This window comes from Aquarana catesbeiana, linkage group LG10 (assembly GCF_042186555.1).
Source record: "Aquarana catesbeiana isolate 2022-GZ linkage group LG10, ASM4218655v1, whole genome shotgun sequence".
Lineage (NCBI taxonomy): Eukaryota > Metazoa > Chordata > Amphibia > Anura > Ranidae > Aquarana > Aquarana catesbeiana.
The window spans coordinates 163,120,548-163,145,462 of NC_133333.1; the positions used below are offsets into that span (position 1 = coordinate 163,120,548).

Below are 24,915 nucleotides of genomic sequence, written 5' to 3' on the forward strand. Positions count from 1 at the left end.
GTTGCTGGCTACTTAGGGATTGGGGGTTCGCCTGTTTGCCGAATAGCGAACAATTTGAGGTGTTCACGGCAAATTCGAAAGCAGCGGAACACCCTTTTAAAGTCTATGTGAGAAATCAAAAGTGCTAATTTTAAAGGCTTATATGCATGGTATTGTCATAAAAAGTGTTCGGGGACCTGGGTCCTGCCCCAGGAGACATGTATCAATGCAAAAAAAGTTTTAAAAACAGACGTTTTTTCGGGAGCAGTGATTTTAATAATGCTTAAAGTGAAACATTAAAAGTGAAATATTCCTTTAAATTTCACACCTGGGGGGTGTCTATATTATGCCTGTGTTTAGAACAGTCCCTGCACAAAATGACATTTCTAAATGGAAAAAAGTCATTTAAAACTACTCGCGGCTATAATGAATTGTCGGGTCTCGGCAATACATATAAAAGTCATTGAAAAAAACTGCACGGGGGTCCCCCCAAAAATCCATACCAGGCCCTTTGGGTCTGGTATGAATATTAAGGGGAACCCTAAACCAAAATTTAAAAAAATTGCGTGGGGGTCACCCCAAGTTCCATACCCGCCCCCTCTGATGCCACGGGGAAGCCACTGGGAAGTCCCCGTGTGTCAGAGGGGGGCAGGGTCACTTAGGTTTTTAATTTCACCCAAGTGTTACTGGAAACAGGAATTAGACACTGGACAAGCACTAAATAACTTTTATTTAAAGTGATTGTAAAGGTTAGTTATTTTTATTATTAATAAAATAATAAACATGCCATAATTACCTGCCCTGTGCAATGGTTTTGCACAAAGCAGCCTTGATCTTCCTCTTCTTAGGTCCCCCGCCGGTGCTCCTGGCTTCCCCCTCTGCGGCTTGCTATAGGGGCACTCATGCGTACTCGCTCCCAAGCCCCACTCTGTGTCTCCTTAAGACACTCAGAGTGGGACTCAGCCCCACTTTCAGCTCCTACTGCTGTATCTAAGCCAATGAGGAGGGAGAGGGCCTCTGCTCTCAGGCTCATCGCTGGATCGAGATCTGGCTCAGGTATGTATTTGGGGGGGGGGGCTGCGAGGGGAGCTGCATGCAGAAGGCTTTTACTTTACTGCAGAGAATGCAGTAATGTAAAAAACCTTCTGCCTCTAGTATTTTGTCATACTTCTCTTGTTGGTCACAGGAATTCACTTACTTTTTCACTCCTGTGACCCAAAGTTGGCTGACAGTGGGCCACAACCTGCTGTCAGCTGATGTAGCAGAGCTGACCATGTTGTCAGGATCCACCCAGCTGTATGACTGAGCTGAAGCCAGCAGTGCCTGCCCCCTCTCCAGCTCAGTGCTCCAGTGAGTGCTCAAGGAGAAGAACAGAGAGCAGTCACTGATAGTCACTTCTCTCTGCTGCAAGCAGACCTAGAACTGAGCAATAAACGGTATTGTAATGAATTAGTACTCAGTCTAAGAGCCAACATGGGACAGCTGTAGCATTACACCAATGCTGCTGCAGAGAGAGGGGTATGATAAAACCAGCCCTGGTGTTTCCCCAATTTATTTATCTCTGCCTCTACTAAGTAGCTACGGATTGCAAGTTGTAGCACAAATTACGCATGTTGCACTATACAGCGCAGATGGACAAATCTCCCTCCGTTGCTTATGTATTCTGAAAGCTGCTGTCAGAATGCCAGAACAGAATACGAATGACAATTTCCACCCAACTTCTATGATTTTCAGTTGAAGAATGAGGAAGAGGGTCAACAGAGCCACCAATGAAGCAAATTTTCCTAAAGAACTGGATGAAATTTGATCAATGTATGACCGGTTTTAGTCCTGCAAGGGTTCATCCATTTCCTACCTGGCAGACTGGGGGCATTACACTTGTTCTGTCTTTCTTTTATGTGCTGATCTCTCCTGCACATGGAGATCACGCAATGTACAGCCACCCAAGATCACTTCTAGACATATGTGCTCCCAAACACTCATGCCAAAATGTGATCACCAGGCCCCACTACAGAATCCCCTTTGGAAAATCATGAAAGTGTTACTAAACCCACAACAGTAAAATTAGTCTGTATATATGCAGTGAAGCATGCTTGCTATACTCCTTTGTGGAACCTTAGGTGTTGATCCTTTCTTCTCGTATCCTCCCCTTCCACAGTCCCCGATCTATCTCCTGACAGTACAGAGCCCTAAAAGGGACTCTGAACAAGCTCTGTTTGGATTATATTGCTAGAGAGTTTTCTTCTTTTTCTTGGGAGGGTGCATGTAATCAGCACTGTTCAGACAGAAGATCGGGGGTCCTGCAGCTGCATAGGACAGTCAGAGAAGAATAAAAACTTCTCCTACAAGCTTTAACCAGTGCTTGGCCTGACACTTATAGAAGTCATAAGACTGCTATATACTGCTGACGAGAAAAGGTATTTAACAGTTTATATTTACTAAAATAATTGTATTTTCATGTTCTGTGTACTGTGGGAGACCAGATATAGTGAATGCAGGGTCCTGAGTTTAGTAACACTTTAACAAGACAGATGTGTATGACTGCTCAGCTGCCTTAAACACATACTATATACTGTATGATCAGCACACTATTTGTTATTTAATTCAAACTGTTCCCTATATGTATGCTTACCTTGTACTGAGACAGTGAATGTGCAGTTTTCACGTTGGTCCGCTGCAATGACTTCACATCGATAGGAACCATTATCAGCTTTAACTGCCTTGAAAACTTTTAGCTGAAAGTGGTATAGCTGTGGGAAACAAAGAAGGGGCATTGATTACGGATATTCACTAATTTTGTCCTAAATGTTCTGCTTTCCACTGATAATTGGATTTATTGTACAATACGTGTACCGCTCATAGAGACCTGGATGTAGGAAACCATTTAAACAATTACTTCTGTTTAGTCTTCACAGAAATAAATTGCACTAACAATAACAAGTTGGAGAATCATATTGGTTCTAGTAATGATGGTTCATTTTTTGGATCTGGAGACAGAGGTAGCAGAGGATCAGTTACAGCTTAAAAAAAAAAATCGGCCCTGATGGTATTCACCCCAGAGTTCTAAGAGAACTTTGAAATATAGTTTTTGGACCAATAACAGATCTTTTTAATCAATCTCTTCTAACAGGAGATGTTCCCCATGACTGGCAGACAGCTAATATTGTACCTATTCACAAGAAGGGCAGCAAGGCCAGTGAGTTTAACATCAGTTGTTGTCAAGTTAATGAAATCACGCCTGAAAAGAAGGATCACTGATCACTTAAAAATACACAGCTTTCTGGACGCAAAGCAGCATGGCTTTACTGAGGGCAGATCATGTCAGACTAATCTGATTGAATCTTTTGACTATATTACCAATGTTTTGGATCAGAGTGGTACTCTGGACATAGTATACCTAGATTTCAGCAAAGCATTTGATACAGTTCCACATACTGATCTAATACAAAAGTTGTACAAGCTAGGACTTGGGTGGTTAAGTGGATATGCAGATGGCTAAAGGATGGATACCACAGTGTGGTTGTAAATGGGGTTCACTCAGAACAGAGAGTCAATAGTGGTGTACCACACAGTTCTGTACTGGGTACTGTTCTATTTAATATATATATGTAAGTGATATAACTAAAGGTTTGTTGGACAAGGTATGTCTTTTTGCTGATGACACAAAGGTGTGTAATAGGGTTGATATCCCTGGAGGTGTCTGTAACATGGAACATTATTGGCCATTGCTGGAAGTTTGGTCAAAGCAGTGGAGACTGCTGTTCAATGTTTCTATATGTAAAATATAGCACCTAGGGAAAAAGAATCCCCTGAGAGAGTACAACATTGGGGATACAGTGTTGGCCAGCACTACAGAAGAAAAAGATTTGGAGGTACTTATTTCAGATGATTGCAAAATGAGCAAACAGTGTTCCCAGGCACTGGGAAAAGCAAATAGAATTCTAGGATGCATCACTAGAGGGGACGCCAACAGGAGGAAGGAGGATCTGATTCCCCTATATAGATCTTTAGTGAGACCTCATTTAGAATACTGTGTCCAGTTCTTGAGACTTCACTTACAAAAAGATATTGATAAAATAGTCTAGAGATGGGTAACAAAAATGATGAAAGGTTTGAGGGATAAAACATATCGAGAGCGACTTCAGGAACATAATATGTACAGTCTGGAGGAAAGAAGGGAAAGGGGAGACATGATTGAAACCTTCAAATACATCAAGGGGGTGAATAAGGTTCAGGAGGACAGTTTTTTCAATATGAAACCAAACTCAAGAACACATGACCTCAAACTAACTGGAGGAAAGTTCAAAACTATTCTTAGAATGTATTATTCTACTGAAAGGGTAGTTGATGTTTGGAATAAACTATCAGCAGAGGTAGTGCGACAGTCAACAGTAAATGGCTTCAAACATGCTTGGGACAAATATAGATTGATATTCTGACAATAAAGTTAATGAAAAAAAAAAAAAAAAGGGGGCAGACTCAATGGTCTACACGGTTCTTTTCTGCTGTCACTTTTCTATGTTTCTATGTCTCATGTAAACACATTAGTGCCAGATTTTGGAGATAGTGCAAATGGTCCCTTATCTGAAATATCTTTCCATTAATAGTATTTTTTTTTTTTTTTGTGGGTTGAGTCCTTGCGAGTATCTATAATATTTATATAAGAAAAAATAAACATAATTTAATGTATATACCCACTGTGTATGTTTGGTGAATCAATCACACCCTGCACACTCCCATGTAATTGTGCTATACTCAATAAACAAATCAAATAGTGCTGCGCTCCACCTTCAATATAGAAATCCTTCTATTATATCATAAAACCACTATACTAAATAAAATTAACTTATGCGGTTACACCTTTAACCTTTGTGACTCAAAATAACATATATTAAACAAACATAAGTGAAATTCATATAACCAGTCCATGCATTCGTAACTACAGTGTACAAATGTACTGAAGAAGTGTCCGCATAAAATTAGTTAGTAAGTATATTCGTGCAAGACTCCCTTTTGAATCCCACAACACTGTGCTCACAATCAAATTTGTATTTGTGTACCCTCCACCTGATGTACTCTCACCTTAAATCTGACCACACTTTCACATATGGTAATAGATACAGTCAGGTCCATAAATATTGGGACATCAACACAATTCTTAAGGGACCAAAAGTAATGGGACAGATTAACAATCATCCATCAAACTTTCACTTTTTAATACTTGCTTGCAAATCCTTTACAGTCAATTACAGCCTGAAGTCTAGAACGCATAGACATCACCAGACGCTGGGTTTCATCCCTGGTGATGCTCTGCCAGGCCTCTACTGCAACTGTCTTCAGTTCCTGCTTGTTCTTGGGGCATTTTCCCTTCAGTTTTGTCTTCAGCAAGTGAAATGCATGCTCAATCGGATTCAGGTCAGGTGATTGACTTGGCCATTGCATAACATTCCACTTCTTTCCCTTAAAAAACTCTTTGGTTGCTTTCGCAGTATGCTTCGGGTCCATCTGCACTGTGAAGCGCCGTCCAATGAGTTCTGAAGCATTTTGCTGAATATGAGCAGATAATATTGCCAGAAACACTTCAGAATTCATCCTGCTGCTTTTGTCAGCAGTCACATCATCAATAAACACAAGAGAACCAGTTCCATTGGCAGCCATACATGCCCATGCCATGACACTACCACCACCATGCTTCACTGATGACTCTGAGGTGGTATGCTTTGGATCATGAGCAGTTCCTTTCCTTCTCCATACCCTTCTTTTCCCATCACTCTGGTACAAGTTGATCTTGGTCTCATCTGTCCATAGGATGTTGTTCCAGAACTGTGAAGGCTTTTTTAGATGTTGTTTGGCAAACTCTAATCTGGCCTTCCTGTTTTTGAGGCTCACCAATGGTTTACATCTTGTGGTGAACCCTCTGTATTCACTCTAGTGAAGTCTTCTCTTGATTGTTGACTTTGACACACATACACCTACCTCCTGGAGAGTTTTCTTGATCTGGCCAACTGTTGTGAAGGGTGTTTTCTTCACCAGGGAAAGAATTCTTCAGTCATCCACCACAGTTGTTTTCCGTGGTCTTCTGGGTCTTTTTGTGGTTCTGAGCTCACCGTTCGTTCTTTCTTTTTAAGGATGTTTAAAGCAGTTGATTTGACCACACCTAATGTTTTTGCTATCTCTCTGATGAGTTTGTTTTTTTCAGCCTAATGATGGCTTGCTTCACTGATAGTGAAGTGACAGCTCTTTGGATCTCATATTGAGAGTTGACAGCAACAGATTCCAAATGCAAATAGCACACTTGAAATGAACTCTGGACCTGTTATCTGCTCCTTGTCAATGGGATAATGAGGGAATAACACACACCTGGCCATGGAACAGCTGAGCAGCCAATTGTCCCATTACTTTCGGTCCCTTAAAAAGTGGGAGGCACATATACAAACTGTTGTAATTCCTACACTGTTCACCTAATTTGGATGTAAATACCCTCAAATTAAAGCTGAAAGTCTGCAGTTAAAGCACATATTGTTCGTTTCATTTCAAATCCATTGTGGTGGTGTATAGAGCCAAAAAGATTAGAATTGTGTTGATGTCCAAATATTTATGGACCTGACTGTATGCCACATGTGTTAGGGTAATCCTTACACTGGTATAATTACCGCTCCACATTCCCTGGAGAGCATTGTGACGTCATTAAAGCCCCTCCCTTTGATGTGCTTTGATGACGTTACAATGCTCTCTGGAGTGGTAACTATACCAGTGTGAGGATTTTTGTTCAGCGAACACATATACGGCATATCTATTACATGCGAGATACAGTGTGGTGCATTGGAAGCACCAGAAAATAGTGAGTGTAAATCTGTAATGCCCCGTACATGCGGTCGGATTTTCTGATGGAGAATGTGTGATAGGACCTTGTTGTCGGAAATTCCGACCCTGTGTGGGCTCCATCACACATTTTCCATTGGATTTTCCGACACACAAAGTTTGAGAGCAGGCTATAAAATTTTCCGGCAACAAAATCCGTTGTTGGAATTTCCGATCGTGTGTACACAAATCCGACGCACAAAGTGCCACGCATGCTCAGAATAAATAAAGAGATGAAAGCTATTGGCTACTGCCCCGTTTATAGTCCCGATGTACATGTTTTACGTCATCGCGTTCAGAATGATCGGATTTTCCGACAACTTTGTGTGACCTTGTGTATGCAAGACAAGTTTGAGCCAACATCCGTCGGAAAAAATCCTTGGATTTTGTTGTCGGAATGTCCGATCAATGTCCGACCGTGTGTACGGGGCATTAGAGTTTTTTATGTGAAATAAATTTTAAATAAAGGATAAAGCAACATGTCCAGTGATTCTTCCTTTTATGTCCGGACGAATGGGAATACCAATGCTTGGCATGAATGACCTGAATGAACGTAAATTAAATAGATTGTTTAGGTGGCTTATCACACTATCTATCATTTGGTAAATTCTGCTAATCAAACAAAAATTTAAAATCTTAACTGACATGTTCAAGCTTCAGGATTTATGTGTACAAATGTGCAATTACATCATGTGTCAGACCCAACTGGGACAGGGGCTTTTGGAGAGGACTACGAGCAAGCCTCTTACCCACTGATTATGGCCCATGGTGGAGACCGGGGATTCTGTCTGTTTCTTCCAGTCAGAGCATGGAAAAGAGCTCAGTTCAGCCTCTGATCCCATGGAGAGAGCAGATTATTCTCTAATGATGGACAACAATGTGATGAACACTGAGCCTGAGGCTTGGATAAATTCTCTAAATAAACACAATAAAACTTCCCTTCTGGAGTGGATGGAAAGGAGTAATATTAATCTTGTGCAGGTTAATGGTCAGAGGAAGAAATATGGTGGCCCTCCTGCTTTTTCAGACTCCACTTTTTCAGACTGCTGGAACGTTGTATGAGTTTTGTCTTATGATGACTTTTCCACAAGTGAAAGCCAAACACATGAAAGACAGCATGTGTAATGTAATTTGTGTATCCATGGCTCAGGACCTGCTGCCAGGCTGCCTGGGTGGCCTCCCTGACTAATCAAACTTGTCTGGGTATCTGGCTGTTGATTAGCTTACTGTTAAGTAGATCACTGTTCTATTAGGTTACTGCTATCTAGTAGCTGTTTATTAGATGTACTGTTAGATGTACCAATGATATCACTGTTTAAAGTTTTCAATGTTTAGGATAATATGATTTTGTGTGGTATAAATCCTGTGTGAATTTGCAATAAAAGGAGAGTTCGTGTTTGCACCTAAGCTAGTGTTGTCTAGTTCTTGGGTGCAATTCTCAGCTATAATACCTTGTTCTTGTATTCCAGCGGGGAGGAAGCAGCTTTTTTGGCCGGGTGCATGACAGTCCATCACACATTACAATTAAACTTCATCTTTTTTAAAAAAATTATAAATGCACAATTTTTTGCAGGTAAAAAGAATGTGTATTTACTATTTTTTAGGAGCCTGGAAAGCATTGCACCAGCAGACTGAGTGTAACTTGCAGTTCCACACTGACAGGAAGAATTAATGAACTACCACAGTCCTTAACAGCCCTGTGGTAGTACACTGAGAACTACAAGCCGACAGCAGCAAAGACTGCCGGTAGTTGTAGTTGATTCATTCACAGAACTCTTTTCAAAAAGTGACAGCTTGTACAGAGAACTTCTGCCCATATTGCTGTCACAGCAAGAATTTGGATTGCCGCTATAGGAGCGGGAATGTGTTACATGTGTCACCCTAAAAACGGGTGGATGTGTAACATGTTCCCAAAGCTGAACTTATCCTTTAAGGCTTCATTCACGTGGGCACATTGATCAGTATACCCATACAGAGGGCAGTGTTTAACCACCCAGGAGGCACAGGTGGTTTGTGCAGGTGTGGGCAACCAGCCAGTCTACTGAATAAAATAATATCACATTAGTGTGATTTTTATGTCATGTAGCAGAACAGTACAGCTCAAAGTGAGCATGTGTGTTTAAAGTAGGAAAGCTTGATTCCTGTTTCAATGCTGCATTGTGACACACACAGCAGAAAAAAATGGTTTGTGCAAATTGTTAGTGTAAGATTACAATGAGTTGGGTTGGATAGGGTAAAAATTAGCCTTAGGGTGACTTTTTCATAGGCTTGTGACCGCTAACATTTTGAATGACATTGCATTCACTTATGTGAGCATTTGATGCTTGTGCAGTATACACAAATGTCTTCCAGATCATAAAACAGATCACTATATTTAGAGATGGGCCAAACACCCCCGGTTCGGTTCGCTCCAGAACTCTTGAACATCGCAAACGTTCAGACCCGAACAGCGAACCCCATTGAAGTCTATGGAACCCGAACTTGAAAAATCAAAAGTCTCCATTTTGAAGGCTTATATGCAAGTGTTTGGCCATAAAAAGGATTTGGGGGTCCAGCTACTGCCCTGGGGGACATTTACCAATGTGAAAAAATGTTTAAAAAAGATTGTTTTTAAAGTAGCAATGATTTTAATGATGCTTAAAGTGAAACAATAAAAATTAAAAAGAATATATAAAACACAAAGCGCTGTGATGCTAAATAGCTGATAATTACACATAAAACCAAGTGAGGCTGCTATCAAAAGAGAGTGTTTTCAGAGTTACTTAAAAAGAATAAATAATGATATTTGAAGCGCTTCACAATGAATATATATGAATAAAAATAAATAAATAAATATAAATACAGGCAGATAAGAGAAAAAAACAATCATTGTGCAATAGTTAGGATACCAAGGTACACAGGCAAACTTCAATCCACTCACGTGTGCCTTATAATGATAAGGCATATGCAGGTTTTGCTATAGCAGTCAGCCGCCTTAGACAGGAGCAGATTCACTGCAGTACACTGTGATGCTCTGTGCAGATCAGCAGTATCACACAGTGTACTGCAGTGAATCTGCTCCTGTCTAAGGCGGCTGACTGCTATAGCAAAACCTGCATATGCCTTATCATTATAAGGCACACGTGAGTGGATTGAAGTTTGCCTGCGTACCTTGGTATCCTAACTATTGCACAATGATTGTTTTTTTCTCTTATCTGCCTGTTAAATTAGATCTGTTTATGATTCTCACATTGGTTGTGAACAGAAGCAAAAGAAACATTGTTACTATAAATGTCAATGAGCACCTTAATTAAGCAAGTGTTTTTAAACAGCTTTGCTAGTGGGACCGGATCAAAGCTTTATACCAATCGGATTCTACACTTGTATAATTGATCCTTCTGAATACATCCCTATATATTTATCTTTATGTTGATTTTTTATGTGGATTTTTTTACACATTTGGTGGCACTAATTTTTTAATAATTTTTTATAATTTTACACTATTTTGATTGCTGGATTTTTTAGGAAATTTTACTCACCGCTGGATTTATTTGAGTATTTATATTTATTTATTTATTTTTATTCATATATATTAATTTTTTTGCACATTGTGAAGCGCTTCAAATATCATTATTTAATAAAAATTAAAAATTCCTTTAACCCTTTTGCCGCCAGGTCCATACGTAGTATGGACCTGACAGTGGGGGGTATTACACACAATCCTGTGGCTGTGAATTGTGTGTGAAACTGACAGGCAGACTCCTGCCTGACAGGTGAGAGCATTCGGGCGGTGGAACTTCCCCCCGATAGTTCTCACAGCCCCCCAAACCCCCCGTCGTGCCCTGCCACCACGCCTCACCGTGGTTACCGGGCTCTGCTTGCCCATCGGGGGGGCCCAGGAGCTCCATGGCAGGTGTTACTGTTACTGTAACTGTTGTGTTACTGTTCTGAGCCCCCTGTAAGGCTACTTTTACACCTATGCGGTTTACTCACACTTATATCCTGCGGGTGTGGTGCGCTTTCTGAAAGCACACCAAAACTCCTGCATTCAGAAAGCGCATCAAACCCGCAGGATATAATAGAAGTCTATGGCTAAGCACAGCTAAGCCAGGAATGTCGCAGGTACACTGCACTGCCCCCAAGGTGTGGGTAAACCGCAGTACATCAGTGTGAAAGCAGCCTTATACTATTATGCCCAGTGTATTGCTTCACACTGACCTGAAGATCTCTTCTTTCCTGCTGCTGGTCAGGGACGTGCAGCTGGACATAGAAGGGGCATGTGTCTAAAAGACAAATGCTCCCTCCCAGCCCAGCCCTCTTAACTACAAGGAAAAAACATGTTTTTATGTGTATAAGATTTACCCACAATCCCATGTTTTTCTTACACAGTTAAGAGGAAGAATGAGAACCTGCTGCCTGCTGAAAAGGTACTGTTATATTCAAGCTAAATCATATATTTATATGCTATATGTTATAACATAATAATTTATTATTTATCTATTTATTGTGAAATTACTGGTTGGAAGTTATAACTTCCCACTTCAGTAATTTGTCCATTAAGCCACCTGCTTGAGTACAGATTTTGAAAATATAGTAAATTACCTTGAAAACAATATATAATAATTATTTGTATATTACTAATGGTAATTAACCCCTTGCCACCCAGGCCAATTCTGACACTTCTCTCCTACATGTAAAAATCATAATTTTTTTGATAGAAAATTACTCAGAACCCGCAAACATTATACATATTATTTTAGCAGACACCCTATGGAATAAAATAGTGGTTGTTGCAACTTTTTATGTCACACAGTATTTGCGCAGCAATTTTTTTAAACACATTAAACAGTCCACATTTATTGAAAGTTCATGTACTGCAAAGTGCTCCATACATGTTGAAATCAATGAAAACTCATTAAAACCAGGCATGTCCAAAGTCCGGCCCGCGTTCCGGTTTCAAACGGCCCCACTGGTAATTTAGATATATATCTTTTGTGAGAGGGATAGAGAAGGAAGCGCCACCTGAGTGTAGTATTAACACATGATGTTTAATGACACCAGGTAAAAACACACTTACAGGATAAAAACATATAAAAGGCTCATCTGTATAGGTATGTGGTCCTCGGTGTTCCCTCTGATCCTGTGGTGGTGACGCTGCAGGGATGCTGGGCTGCAGAAGGTGGATTACCAGCCGGGAGCTCCTTCTGTGGCCATCTCTCAACCTCCCTGCACGCCCTCCTCCCTGGACGATCCCTCCCCTGGATACCGAACCCGGAAGCGGACGGACAACCTGTGACGTCACGCACGCTCCACGTGCGCTCCACGCCGGCTCCTAGTCTCTTCCTGATGGCCACAGAAGGAGCTCCCGGCTGGTAATCCACCTTCTGCAGCCCAGCATCCCTGCAGCATCATCACCACAGGATCAGAGGGAACACCTAGGACCACATACCTATACAGATGAGCCTTTTATATGTTTTTATCCTGTAAGTGTGTTTTTACCTGGTGTCATTAAACATCATTTGTTAATACTACACTCAGGTGGTGCTTCATTCTCAACCCCTCTCTCATCCATCACAGAGCCAGCTCTCTGAGGACAGCAGCCACCTAGCCTACCAGCCTACTTTAACCATTACATTACCGGTTACTGCTTAACCCTTGAACTTCCAGCCTTTCCCCTATGGACTAAGTTGCTCAGCCCTTTATATCTCCTGTTATATATGGACTTGTGTGTTTGCGCTTACAGTTACCAATACTCTATATATCTTTTGTGGCCTCCAACAAATCCCTGAGCACCGTGGGGACCACAAAAGATATATACCCGTATTTATCGGTGCCTCGGAGGGGACAGGGAGAGGGTGGGATGAGTGCCGACAGATTGAATACAGGAGACTCTCCGGTTTACTCGGCAGCCTCTAATAGGAAGTCCTGTCCCCTGGGCTGCCATTGGACGACTGTTCTGCCTGTCATAGGAGGCGGGACTTTGTATTAAAGAGGCCACTGAGTAAACAGGAGATTCTCCTGTATGTAATCTGTGGGCACTCGTCCCACCCCCCCTCCCTGTCCCTTCCGAGGCTGCAGATGGGCATCGATCACGCTGCACTGATGGCAATGGTGAGGATGCATTCATGGCACTGGAGAGGCTGCATTCATGGCAATGGTGAGGCTGTACTCATGGCAATGGTGAGGCTGCATTCATGGCACTGGTGAGGCTGAATTCATGGCAATGGTGAGGCTGAAGATGGGCACTGATTAGGCTGCATTGATGGGCACTGCCCCTTATTTTGCTTCACAGTCCTTTATTTAAAATTTCAATTTTTTCCCTGAAACTTCCCTCTTAAAGTGAAGGTGCGTGTTATACACCTATGCATGTTATACGCCGATTAAAAAGGTTTTATCCAAATAACACGCCTGAGCTCATCCTTACACCTGAGCGGCGCTCTGGGATGCGTTGGGGGCCCCAAAAGATATAGATATATATATCTATATCTATAGATATAGATATATCTATATCTATAGATATAGATATAGATATATCTATATATATAGCTATCCAAATAACACACCCAAGCTCATCTCTTCACCACACACAGCCACAAAGGCAAGATAATTCTTGTTGGGCAGTATATTGGTGCTCGGACTAACATACTTAAACAAATTTTAATGGTTCAAGGAATGTCAGGCAAACTGGTCGGCCCTCACGCATGTTCACTTCATCAAATCTGGCACTCTTTGAAAAAAGTTTGGACACTCCTGCATTAAACATTCCACATTCAGTGAAAGTTCATGTACTGCAAACTTTGCAGTACATGAACTTTCACTGAATGTGGACTTTTTAATGAGTTTGTAGCATGGATCACTTTATTGCAATATCATGATCTGTATACAGTGCCTTAAAAAAGTATTCATACCCCTTGAAACTCTCCACATTTTGTTATGTTACAACCAAAAACATAAATGTATTTTATTGGGATTTTGTGTGATAGACCAACACAAAGTGGCACACAATTGTGAAGTGGAAGGAAATTGATAAATGGTTTTTGATTTTTTTTTACAAATAAATATGCGAAAAGCATGGCGTGCATTTGTATTCAGACCCCCTGAGTCAATATTTTGTAGAACCACCTTTCACTGCAATTACAGCTGCAAGTCTTTTTGGGGATGTCTCTACTAGCTTTGCACATCTAGAGAGTGAAATTTTTGCCCATTCTTCTTTGCAAAATAGCTCAAGCTCTGTCAGATTGGATGGAGAGTATTTGTGAACAGCAATTTTCAAGATTCTCAATTGGATTTAGGTCTGGACTTTGACTGGGCCATTCTGACACAAGAATTACGACTTGATCCAAGCCATTCCATTGTAACTCTGGCTGTATGTTTAGGCTCGTTGTCCTGCTGGAAGATGAACCCCCGCCCCAGTCTCAAATCTTTTGCAGACTCTAATGCCGTGTACACACAAGCGGTTTTTCCTGTCGGAATAAACTCTGAAGGTTTCTCTGACGGAATTTCGACGGAATTCCGCTCAAGCTGTCTTGCATACACACGGTCACACCAAAGTCCGACTGTCAAGAACGCAGTGACGTACAACACGTACAACGGGACTAGAAAAAGAAAGTTCAATAGCCAGTAGCCAATAGCTTCCGTCTCATACTTGCTTCAGAGCATGCGTCGTTTTTGGTACGTCGGAACAGCATACAGATGAGCGGTTTTCCCGATAGGAATTGGTTCCATCGGAAAAATTTAGAACATGTTCTTTTTCTAGGTCCGTCAGAATTTTCGACGTAAAAAGTCCGATGGGGCATACACATCCCATCAACTCTGACCAGCTTCCCTGTCCCTGCTGAAGGAAAGTATCCCCACAACATGATGCTGCGACCACAATGTTTCACGGTAGGGATGACGTGTTAAGGGTGATGTGCAGTGTTCCTTTTCCACCACACAAAGCATTTTTCTTTAAGGCCAAAAGGTTCCATTTTGGTCTCATCTGACCAGAGCACCTTCTTCCATGTGTTTGCTGTGTCCCCCACATGGCTTCTTGCAAACTGCAAACGGGACTTCTTATGGCTTCCTTTCAACAATGGGTTTCTTCTTGCCACTCTTCCACAAAGGTCAGATTTGTGGAGTGCACGACTAATAGTTGTCCTGTGGACAGATTCTTTCACCTGACCTATGGATCTCTGTAGCTCCTCCAGAGTTACCATGGGACTCTTGGCTGCTTCTCTGATTAATGCTCTCCTTGCCCGGCCTGTCAGTTTAGGTGGATGGCCATGTCTTCGTAGGTTTGAAGTTGTGCCATACTCTTTCCAATTTTAGATGATCGATTCAACAGTGCACTGTGAGATGTTCAAAGCTTGGGATATTTTTTTTATAACCTAACCCTGCTTTAAACTTCTCCACAACTTTTTCCTGACCTGTCTGGTGTGTTTCTTGGCCTTCATGATGCAGTTTGTTCACTAAGGTTTGCTTCACAGAACAGCTGTATTTAGACCGAGATTAAATTACACACGGGTGGACTCTATTTACTAATTAGGTGACCTCTGAAGGCAATTGGTTCCACTAGATTTTAATTAGGGGTATCAGAGTAAAGGGGGCTGAGTACAAATGCACGCCACACTTTTCACATATTTATTTGTAAAAAATGTAAAAAACTATTTATCATTTTCCTTCCACTTCACAATTATGTGCCACTTTGTGTTCGTCTATCACATAAAATCTCAATACAATACATTTATGTTTTTGGTTGTAACATGACAAAAATGTGGAAAATCTTAAGGAGTATGAATACTTTTTCAAGGCACTGTATATTCATTTTCATATTGAGCACAGGTTGGCTGCTTGGCACATGCACATTACAAAAGTAATAGCAATTTACACACACTCTCTCTCTCTCTCTCTCTCTCTCTCTCTCTCTCTCTCTCTCTCTCTCTCTCTCTCACTCTCTCTCTCTCTCACTCTCTCTCTCTCTCACTCTCCTCCTCCTCCTCTTCCTCCTCCTCTTCCTCCTCCTGTCAGACAGACCCCGTCTCAGGCGGGAGAAGATGCAGTGAACAAAAAGCCGTGCACAAAAAGGTAGGTGGAGCTTTAGGCTCCACCTCTGCCAGTCAAATCTAATCTTCCACCATATGATGCAGACGATGCTGATGGGATCTTGAAGCTGACAGCCCTGGGCGCCGAAGACTAAAAAAATTTTATCTACTTATGGCAGAATCGCAACAGTGCAATCGGCTGCACATGCGCTAAAAAAGCCCACATAACTGAGCTGTGGCAAGTGGGCCGGGAGATAAAAGCTCCACAATCAGATGGAATAACGGTGGCTGCTCTCTACTCTTTCATGATGGCTGCCTCTGGAGAACATCCTGCCTTGTTTGGGTTGTGCCTCCCCCTCACTGCTTTATCTGGCACCTAAGTCACATGAGTGACCTCATCATCATCACCCCCTCCTTCCTCATCATCACCGGACCCAACTTGGCAATACACTGCAGCTGGAGGAACATGACAATTTGTTGTTTATCAGTGTTCTCCCCTCTTTGTAGGCTTATGTTACTCCCTTCCTCTACCTCAGAACCAACATCAGAATCAAGTAATATCTGTCCATCCTCAAGAAGCAAGTGACTGATGCTATGTTCAAATAATCCAGCTGATTCCTCCATGCATGATGCTGGGCCTATCGCAGGAGTAGCTGTAGATAAGGAGGCAGAATAAGCCACTCTGGCAGCTGCGGTGGACTGCACACTAGTTTCAGCTTGGGTCATAGAGGATGAAGAGGATGAGGATTGTTTAGTAAGCCAGGCCATCACCTCCTCTACATGTTGTGGCTGGATAGCACGGGCAACATCGCTAAACAGAGACAAATGTGCCGCGCCTGAGGACGAACCACGTCCATCTTTGCCTGTGGTCACAGACGCTGCTGGCCCCTCATAGTGGCATGCGGATGTCTGACTCTCCTTGTTGGCTTCCCAGAGGGGGCTTAATACCCAAATTTAATAGAAACTGGGAAATGTGTGATTGGATGCACTTTATTGAGTGAAAAGTGATGGTTGGTGCACTTTAATTTGAAGACTGACGCTGACAAAAAATAAAACTTTTATAGCGTGGGGTGGAAAAAATGAGCACTGAGCTGTGATTGGAGAAAGTCATCATCGCTTTGTCCAATCAGGGCAATGACAGTGCACTATGCCCTAATTGCCAAAGCCTTGCACCTGACCAGTGGTGGTGCAAGGCTTCATCCAATTAGGGCCCTAGAATGCACTTTGAAGTGTGCAGTGCATTGTAAGGCGCTTGGCGGGCAAACATTCCGACGAGCTCCCCGCAAATTCGGGTGTTCGCTGACCAAGCAAGCAGGCGATGTTTGGGCCAAACTTTTGCTTGGACTGAACCGCTCACCCAACACTAACTATAACAGTGATATACTGCTGAATGAAGAGAAGGGACAGGCATTGGTGGTGGAGCACCAGGAACTCACAGTATTGGAGTTGTTCACTGTCACTCTTGATGATTTTATATTTGGGACTGTTAAATATTGTGAATGGTTTAATTTGGGCTTTTACACACTGTGAATATTTGGTATAAATCATTTTAGACTGTTATTTTTAAGCCTCGTAAATAGACACGAGTTAGACCAGAAGGGGAGTTGGGCGGATGATGGAGACAGAGTGCTGAGGAGGCTGTTGGAGGCCTTTGCAGGGCGCCCCCTAGTCTGGGGGGGGGGTGGGAAGTGACCTTTGGTCTGGGGCTCGGGTGCTGAAAGGATCCCCAACAACACACAGAGGGAACTTTTCCCAGAGGCACGGGAGCAAGTGAGAGGACAGCAGGAGCTGGCCAGCACATCTGAGAGATCTCCTGAAAGGTCAGCCGGGTGGGCTGGTGGGTGTTCAGTCTGGGAGGACTGTGGAGAAGTTAGCCAGGAGGGCTCGTGAAAGGGGCAGCTGCAGCCAGGCAGGTTGGTAGTGCCTGAAAAGGTGGTGCTGGGACCACAGAGAGGAAGTGCTGGGAAAGTATGAGCTGTGTCACCCTATCCTCAAGTATAGGGGCTGTGAGTCCCTGCCTCTAATGTGCCTTTGCTACCAAATTGCAACAGTGCAACAAGTGACACAGCAGGAGTTCTGCAAGCAAGTCAGTGCTGGAGGAAGCAGAGGAGTGTTTATAGACTGTATATAGGAGAAGTTGTCCCTGAAGTTTGTTTGGAGTCAAGTGGGCAGCCCATAATTTTCCAATCCCTATCCAAGTTCTAATATCTCAATAAAACAAACAAAAAAAAAAACAAAGTACCAGACTGCTCTCTGACTCTGGAATGACTGTGAAAATTTGGTGTGCCTGGCTGTGCAGGGTAGGGGATCCCATTCTACTTGTGGCTCCTTAGGGGGTGCTCTACATATTTGTTTTAAAAAACTATCCTGTTCTCTTTGTATTTCTTCCTTTGTTTGAAATACCTGATGATCCTGCTATTCCCACTGCTTTCCTATTTCAAACTGACCATAATAGGCATAGAAACACATCCATCCCAGTGTGGTCAGTTTTATAGCTGTCCTGGGTACATAGCCTGCTTGTCCTCCAGTGGCCAAGACACACTCCCATGATTCACTGGGAAGATCAGTGTGTTGAGATTTCTCTGCCTTTTGCTGACCCTTTTGAATAATAATCCACAGATAAAACATCATGGCACTAGAGTTGGGTAGAACACCCCCTGGTTTGATTTGCGTCAGAGCTCTCGAACATCGTAAACGTTTAGACCCGGTCTCTGAACCCTATTAAAGTCAATGGGATCTGAACTTTAAATTTTTTTTTAAAAAGTGCCCATTTTGAAGACTTATATGCAAGTTATTGGCCATAAAAAGGGTATGGGGGCCCGGTTACTGCCGTGGGGGACATATATCAATGCAATTTTTTTTTTTAAAAGATGATTTTTAAAGGAGCAGTGATTTTAATGATGCTTAAAGTGAAACAATAAAAATGAAAATTATTTTAAATATGCCTGAGGGGTCCCCTTAGTCTGCCTATAAAGTAGGGCATCTGTATCGTGTATAGAACCCGCTGCAGCAAAATTGACATAGATAAAGAAAGAAAAATGACATTTAAATTTCTTTATTTTGTAAATAACGCCAGTCTGTATGATGAATCCACAATTTAGTGCACTCGGAACAAGATTAGAGATTTTTTGGATAAATTCTGGTGTCTCTTTGGCAGACTTTGGAAGGAAGTAACAAAGTTTTGCACCACAGTGAGCAAGCCTTATCTGAAGAAGCCAAAATATAGTACACTCAGGCCAGGATTAACATTTTTTTTTACATAAAGTCTGGTGTTTCTATTGCAGACTTTGGATAGAAGTAACATGTCTAGAAAAATTGGGCATTGGGTGTTGGTGGCGCCTTCTCACCATAACCCTTCACAGTTATCCTTGCCAAACACAGGATTGGATTCTGCTCTTAAAAATGTCACACAGGTGCAGAAAATATGGGCCTTGGGTGTTGGTGGTGCCTCCACCCTGTAACTTATCACAGTTACTCTTGGAGGGTGCAGGACTGACACTGTGTTCAAATAGTTGACTCCTCCGTTCATGATGATGGGGCAATGGCAGGAGTAGCTGTGGACTAGGAGGCAGAATAGGCCTCTCTGGCAGTTGCGGTTGACTGCGAACTAGTGTCAGCTTGGGTGATAAGGAAGAGGAGGATGAGGATGGTTTAGTAAGCTTGTCCACCACCTCCTCTGCATGCTGTGGCTGGATAGCACGGGCAAAATCACTAAACCACATCCACCTTTGCCTATGGACACAGAGACTTCTGGCCCCCTCATAGTGGCATGGGAACATCTGCCTCTGCTTGTTGGCCTCACAGACATGATGAGGGGGGTGGGGGGTTATTCCAAAATGTAATAGATACTGGGAAATGTGTAATTGGATGCACTTTATTTAATGAAAAGTGGTGTTTGGTGCACTTTAAATTAAGGACTGCCGCTGACAGAATTTTTAAAACCATAGAAAAAAAAAGGGGTTACAACAGCATCGCAGTCAGAAAAACTGCAGGTGACAATTTAATAAAAGGGTGCTGAAGGTCCATTCTGCTGTGAGAGAAAAGCATGCTCAAGACGAGTGTAAAAGGTATAACAGCAGTGTAATGCTGCTCACCTTATTCATTAACCCACATAGCAAGTAATTGTGCTGCAAGTTTGAAAATTACTTGCTAAGCTATTGCTAGACTTGCCAGGCTTCACAAGTTTGTTGCACAATTGCAGCAAGTCTTCATTTCATGACTCCAGATCAACTTTCTTTGCAAACAATCTGCAGGTCTGCTGTAAGTTCTGGTTCAGTTATGTTGTGCAATAGTCATCCCGCCACAAGGGTCACTGTGGCGGAATTTTCATGCTGTAGACATGCAAAGCTCTTCCTATAGACTCACCACTACAATTTTGCTCTTGCGGTGCAGAGCAAAATGTGCAGCAAGTTAACAGAGTTACAATTCAACACTAACTATAACAGTGATAAAGTTATCCTTGCTAACTGGTACATGGGATGCCCTGTGTATTTGTGCATATATTGTGACAAACAGCCCCTGTCAGCTATTGATGGAGTGTATCTGCCATATAGGATCTCAAGGTTCTTAAGGTAAATGGGGGGGGGTCAGTGAGAGGTCTGTAGGCAGCAAGGGGTTAAGCACTGGCCACATCTTGCTCCCCACCTGGGGTATAATTGGTCTTCCCTGGGTTAACCAGGTTGGTGCTGAGAAAGGAGACATGCATGCTGCGAGGGAACATGCCTGCATGACTGGAGCAGACACATTGAGGTCTGTTTATTAACCAGGAGGCTTACATTTGTTTTACTGGACTTTTGTTTTGGAACTATGTTTCCTTACCCTGCATGGGAATCCTTTTGTTTGATTGGACATGCTGATCAATAAACACAAGCAGGAAGCCCCTAACCTTTCATGCGGCTTGGATCACCTCTTTGAGAACTTTCCACTTGAAGCTGATCCCCACAGTGTGTATGTGTCATCTGTGGATCAGTGTGTCCGTGTCACTCACCCCATGCTCTTCCCTTTCTCTCTCAGTCCTATAGCCAGTCCTTGTCCTAGCTGTGTCACTCACTCCCACTCATCCCCTTCGGACCTGAGCAGGGAGAGGGCCACAGTACTGTGGGAGCTATAGAATGCATGATTCAGAGCTGCAAATTGTTTTCTAAGATGTCAGAAAAATAGAAAATCCCAAAATGTTAAATTCACCTTCATCTCTAAGTGAAGAGTAAAGCATGAACCAATTGAGTTTTAAGACTTCATATTGGATATTATGAGGATCCCATTCCCTCTTACCTTGTTTATTTTGGTGCTATGTAATAATTGATTTTGTTCTTATTTTAACAGGCCAGTTCTAGATCCAAGCCCATAGGACAAATAAAGGTTATATATTTTTATTGTATCATTTTAGTATTGTTTTTGTAAATTTTCTTTTTGATATTTTTATAAATGTTATTTTTCATGTTTTGTTAAATGTTGAGCCTAAGAAAAACTGTTTGTAAGATGTAATACAGTGTTATGTACTGATTTTATTCAAATATTTTAATAAACATCTTCATTTAGATCAGTTTTGTCTTAATGCATTATTCAGTGAATTGAGGTAACTGTTCAAGGAAATGGTAAAATATAGGCCAAAAAAGCTAGAAATATTTGAATAGGAGATTTTTTTTTTTTTTTTACTTCAACCACTTTGGCTTAGACTTTGCAAGTCACCTGACAATTCACATCTCCACACTTTTTAGTGACTAGACCTTATAAGAACTGAGACTTGCAGGGCATTTGCTATAGACTTACAGAGCTATTGCTGAGACTTGCGAGGCTCATGCTGTAGTCTTGCAGAGCTCTTGCTGTAGACTTACCACTGCAATTTTGCTCTTGCTAGAGACTTGCCACTCAAATTTGCTACAAATTGGAAAAGTGTCTAGAAACTGGAACTTGTGCTTCAAGTTCTCTGCAAGTATACAACTTGCCTGTGGAAATGTGCAGCAAGTTAACAGACTTACGGTTCAACACTGCCACAAATTTGTGGCAAGTTATCCTTGCTATCTAGGAATGTGGTTTCAATTTACTGGGTTTGATAAATGCTATACTGGAAAAACAAATATGCACATATGAAAACATCCAAGTGTAATCAGTATTTTCTGAAAAGCTTCTACTTTACCATTTAACAAAAGTTCACCTGTGAGATATATTTACATGTTTAGGTTGGGTTTTGTAGCAATTTTCGCAAGCAGTGGCATAGAGTGTATGGGGGGACAGCCAGGGTTATCTCCCCAGGTGCAACATCTAGAGGAGCTCAAAAAAGTCTCTCGCCTGCCGTCCCGACTCCCAAGTGTGCTGTGCGCTCACGCTGAGCACCTGTCTGTCACTCCTTGCACTGACTGCACTCTGACAGTCGTTCTCCATCCATTAGCAGCCTGTGCCTCCCCAGCTGTCCAAGCTCAGTGATGGGTACCCTGTGATTTCAAAACTGGTCACATGGAGTGGCAAACAGTTGGCTGGCCTGTGGGTGATCGTGGTCAGCGCAGCTGCTTGCTCCCACCTTGCTGTCTGGGCCTTCACTGCAAATCTCCTCGTCCATCACAGCAGAGGATGGAAGACAAAAAGAGTCCTACCAGGTGAGTGGTGCCTGAGGACAGCTGCATCCCCTCCTCTGTCCACTTGGCTTCGTCCTCTCCCCTCCAACTAGCTGCATTCCCTCCTCTCTTCTGTCCATCTGACTCCATCCTCCCCTCCAACTAGCTCCATCCCTTCCTCTCCCTTGTTCATCTGGCTCCATCCTCCCCTCAACCTAGCTGCATCAGTTCCTCTTCTCTGTACATCTGGGCCCATCTTCCCCTTCACCTGGCTGCATCCCTTCCTCTCCTCTGTTCATCTGGCTCCATCCTCCCCTTCACCTGGCTGCATCCCCTCCTTTCCTCTGTTCAGCTGGTTCTAACCTCCCCTCCAACTGGCTGCATCCCCTCCTCTCCTCTGTCCACCTGGCTCTGTCCTCCCCTCCACCTTGCTGCCTTCCTGTTTCTCCTCTGTTTATCTGGCTCTGCCCTCCCCTCCACCTGGCTGCATCCCCTCCTCTCTTCTGTCCATCTGGCTCTGTCCTCCCTCCACCTGGCTGCATCCCCTCCTCTCTTCTGTCCACCTGGCTCTGTCCTGCTGTCCCCCTGGCTGCATCCCCTCTCCTCTTCTGTCCACCTGGCTCTGTTCTTCCCTCCACCTGGCTGCATTCCCCCTCTCCACTGCCCTCCCAGCTGTATATTGCTCACTGCCCCCCACCCCCACCCCCACTGTATACTACTGACTGCTCCCCCCAAGCCAATCAGAGGCTAAGACTGTGAAAAAGGAAGAGCCCTTAATAATCTATTGCAGCAGAACTAGTGGAAGGGACTCAGGGAGTGCTAAAAGTCCATGGGTTAGGGGGCACAAATTACTTGCATTGGCCTGGGCGCTGACAACCCACCCATGCAGATGAGGTTGTTTATGTAAATATATTCTTCTCTGTGGCTTTTCATGGAATGTACAGGTTATTATTCCTGTTTGTCAAGGACAGCTATAAAAAGGGGAAAAAAATGGAAGGAGTTGGCTTTAGCCTAGGGAGTGCTAAAAGTCCACGGGTTAGGGGGCACAAATTATTTGCATTGGCCTGGGCGCTGACAACCCACCCATGCAGATGAGGTTGTTTATCTAAATAATTTCTTCTCTGTGGCTTTTCTTTGAATGTACAAGTTATTATTACTGTTTGTCAAGGACAGCTATAAAAAGGGGAAAAAATGGAAGGAGTTGGCTTTAGCCTAGGGATGAGCCGAACACCCCCTGGTTCGGTGCACGGCAGAACATGAGAGCAGGTAAAAAATTTGTTCGAACACGCGAAGGCCGTTAAAGTCTATGGGACACGAACGTGAACAATCAAAAGTGCTCATTTTAAAGGTTAATATGCAAGTTATTGTCATAAAAAGTGTTTGGGGACCCGGGTCCTGCCCCAGGGGACATGTATCAATGCAAAAATTTTTTTTAAATGACCATTTTTTTGGGAGCAGTGATTTTAATAATGCTTAAAGTGAAACAATAAAAGTGAAATATTCCTTAAAATTTCGTACCTGGGGGGTGTCTATAGTATGCCTGTAAAGTGGCGCATTTTTCCCGTGTTTAGAACAGTTCCTACACAAAATGACGTTTCTAAAGGAAAAAAGTAATTCGAAAACTACTTGCTGCTATAATGAATTGTCGGGTCCCGGCAAAACAGATAAAAGTCATTGAAAAAAATGGCATGGGATCCCCCCCAGTCCATTACCAGGCCCTTTGGGTCTGGTATGAATATTAAGGGGAACTCCGAACCAAAATTTAAAAACAAAAAATTGTGTGGGGGTCCCCCAAATTCCATACCAGGCCCTTCAGGTCTGGTATGGATATTAAGGGGGACCCTGCGCCAAATTTTTTCTAAAAAATGGCATAGGGGTCCACATGGTGATGTACCCGGGTAACCCCACCCCCCTCTGACGCACGGGGACTTCCCAATGGCTTCCCTGTGGCATCAGAGGGGGCGGGGACACCTGGGTACGTCACCGTGTGGCTCCGCCCTCTGTTATAAATGGACTGTCATCAGAGCTGAAGCGTCATACCTCGGGTGCCTCCCATGGAGGCGGATCTTTTTTATTTATTTTTTCGGTCCGTCGGCTGAGCGAGAGAAGAAGATGAATGGACTTCATGGGACATTTTTATTTTTTTATTTTTTAATAAAGGACTTGTCACAAGCTGTGTCTTGTGGTTTTTTAACATTTTGACACTTTTTTTGTGAAATGGTAGGGGTACAATGTACCCGTTACCATTTCAAACGGGGGGGGCAGAATCTGGGAGTCCCCTTGTTAAAGGGGGCTTCCAGATTTCGATAAGCCCCCCGCCCGCAGACCCCCACAACCACCGGGCAAGGGTTGTGGGGATGAGGCCCTTGTCCCTATCAACATGGGGATAAGGTGCTTTAAGGTGCTACCCCAAAGCACCCTCCCCATGTTGAGGGCATGTGGCCTGGTACCGTTCAGGAGGGGGGGCGCTCTCTTGTCCCCCCTCTTTTCCTGCAGCCTGCCAGGTTGCGTGCTCGGATAAGGTT

The 24,915-nt window shown here is 43.0% G+C and overlaps 1 protein-coding gene across 3 annotated transcripts in view; it reads right to left on the reverse strand.

Moving 5' to 3' along the window:
* The window catches only part of LOC141110994 (myosin-binding protein C, fast-type-like), a 264,542-nt gene that overhangs the window by 146,627 nt on the left and 93,000 nt on the right, over window positions 1–24,915 (reverse strand). For all 3 annotated transcript variants that reach the window (XM_073602875.1, XM_073602876.1, XM_073602878.1), the window contains one exon: window positions 2,612–2,729. In XM_073602875.1, the coding sequence (XP_073458976.1) occupies window positions 2,612–2,729 (118 nt within the window). The remainder of the gene's footprint in view (window positions 1–2,611; window positions 2,730–24,915) is intronic.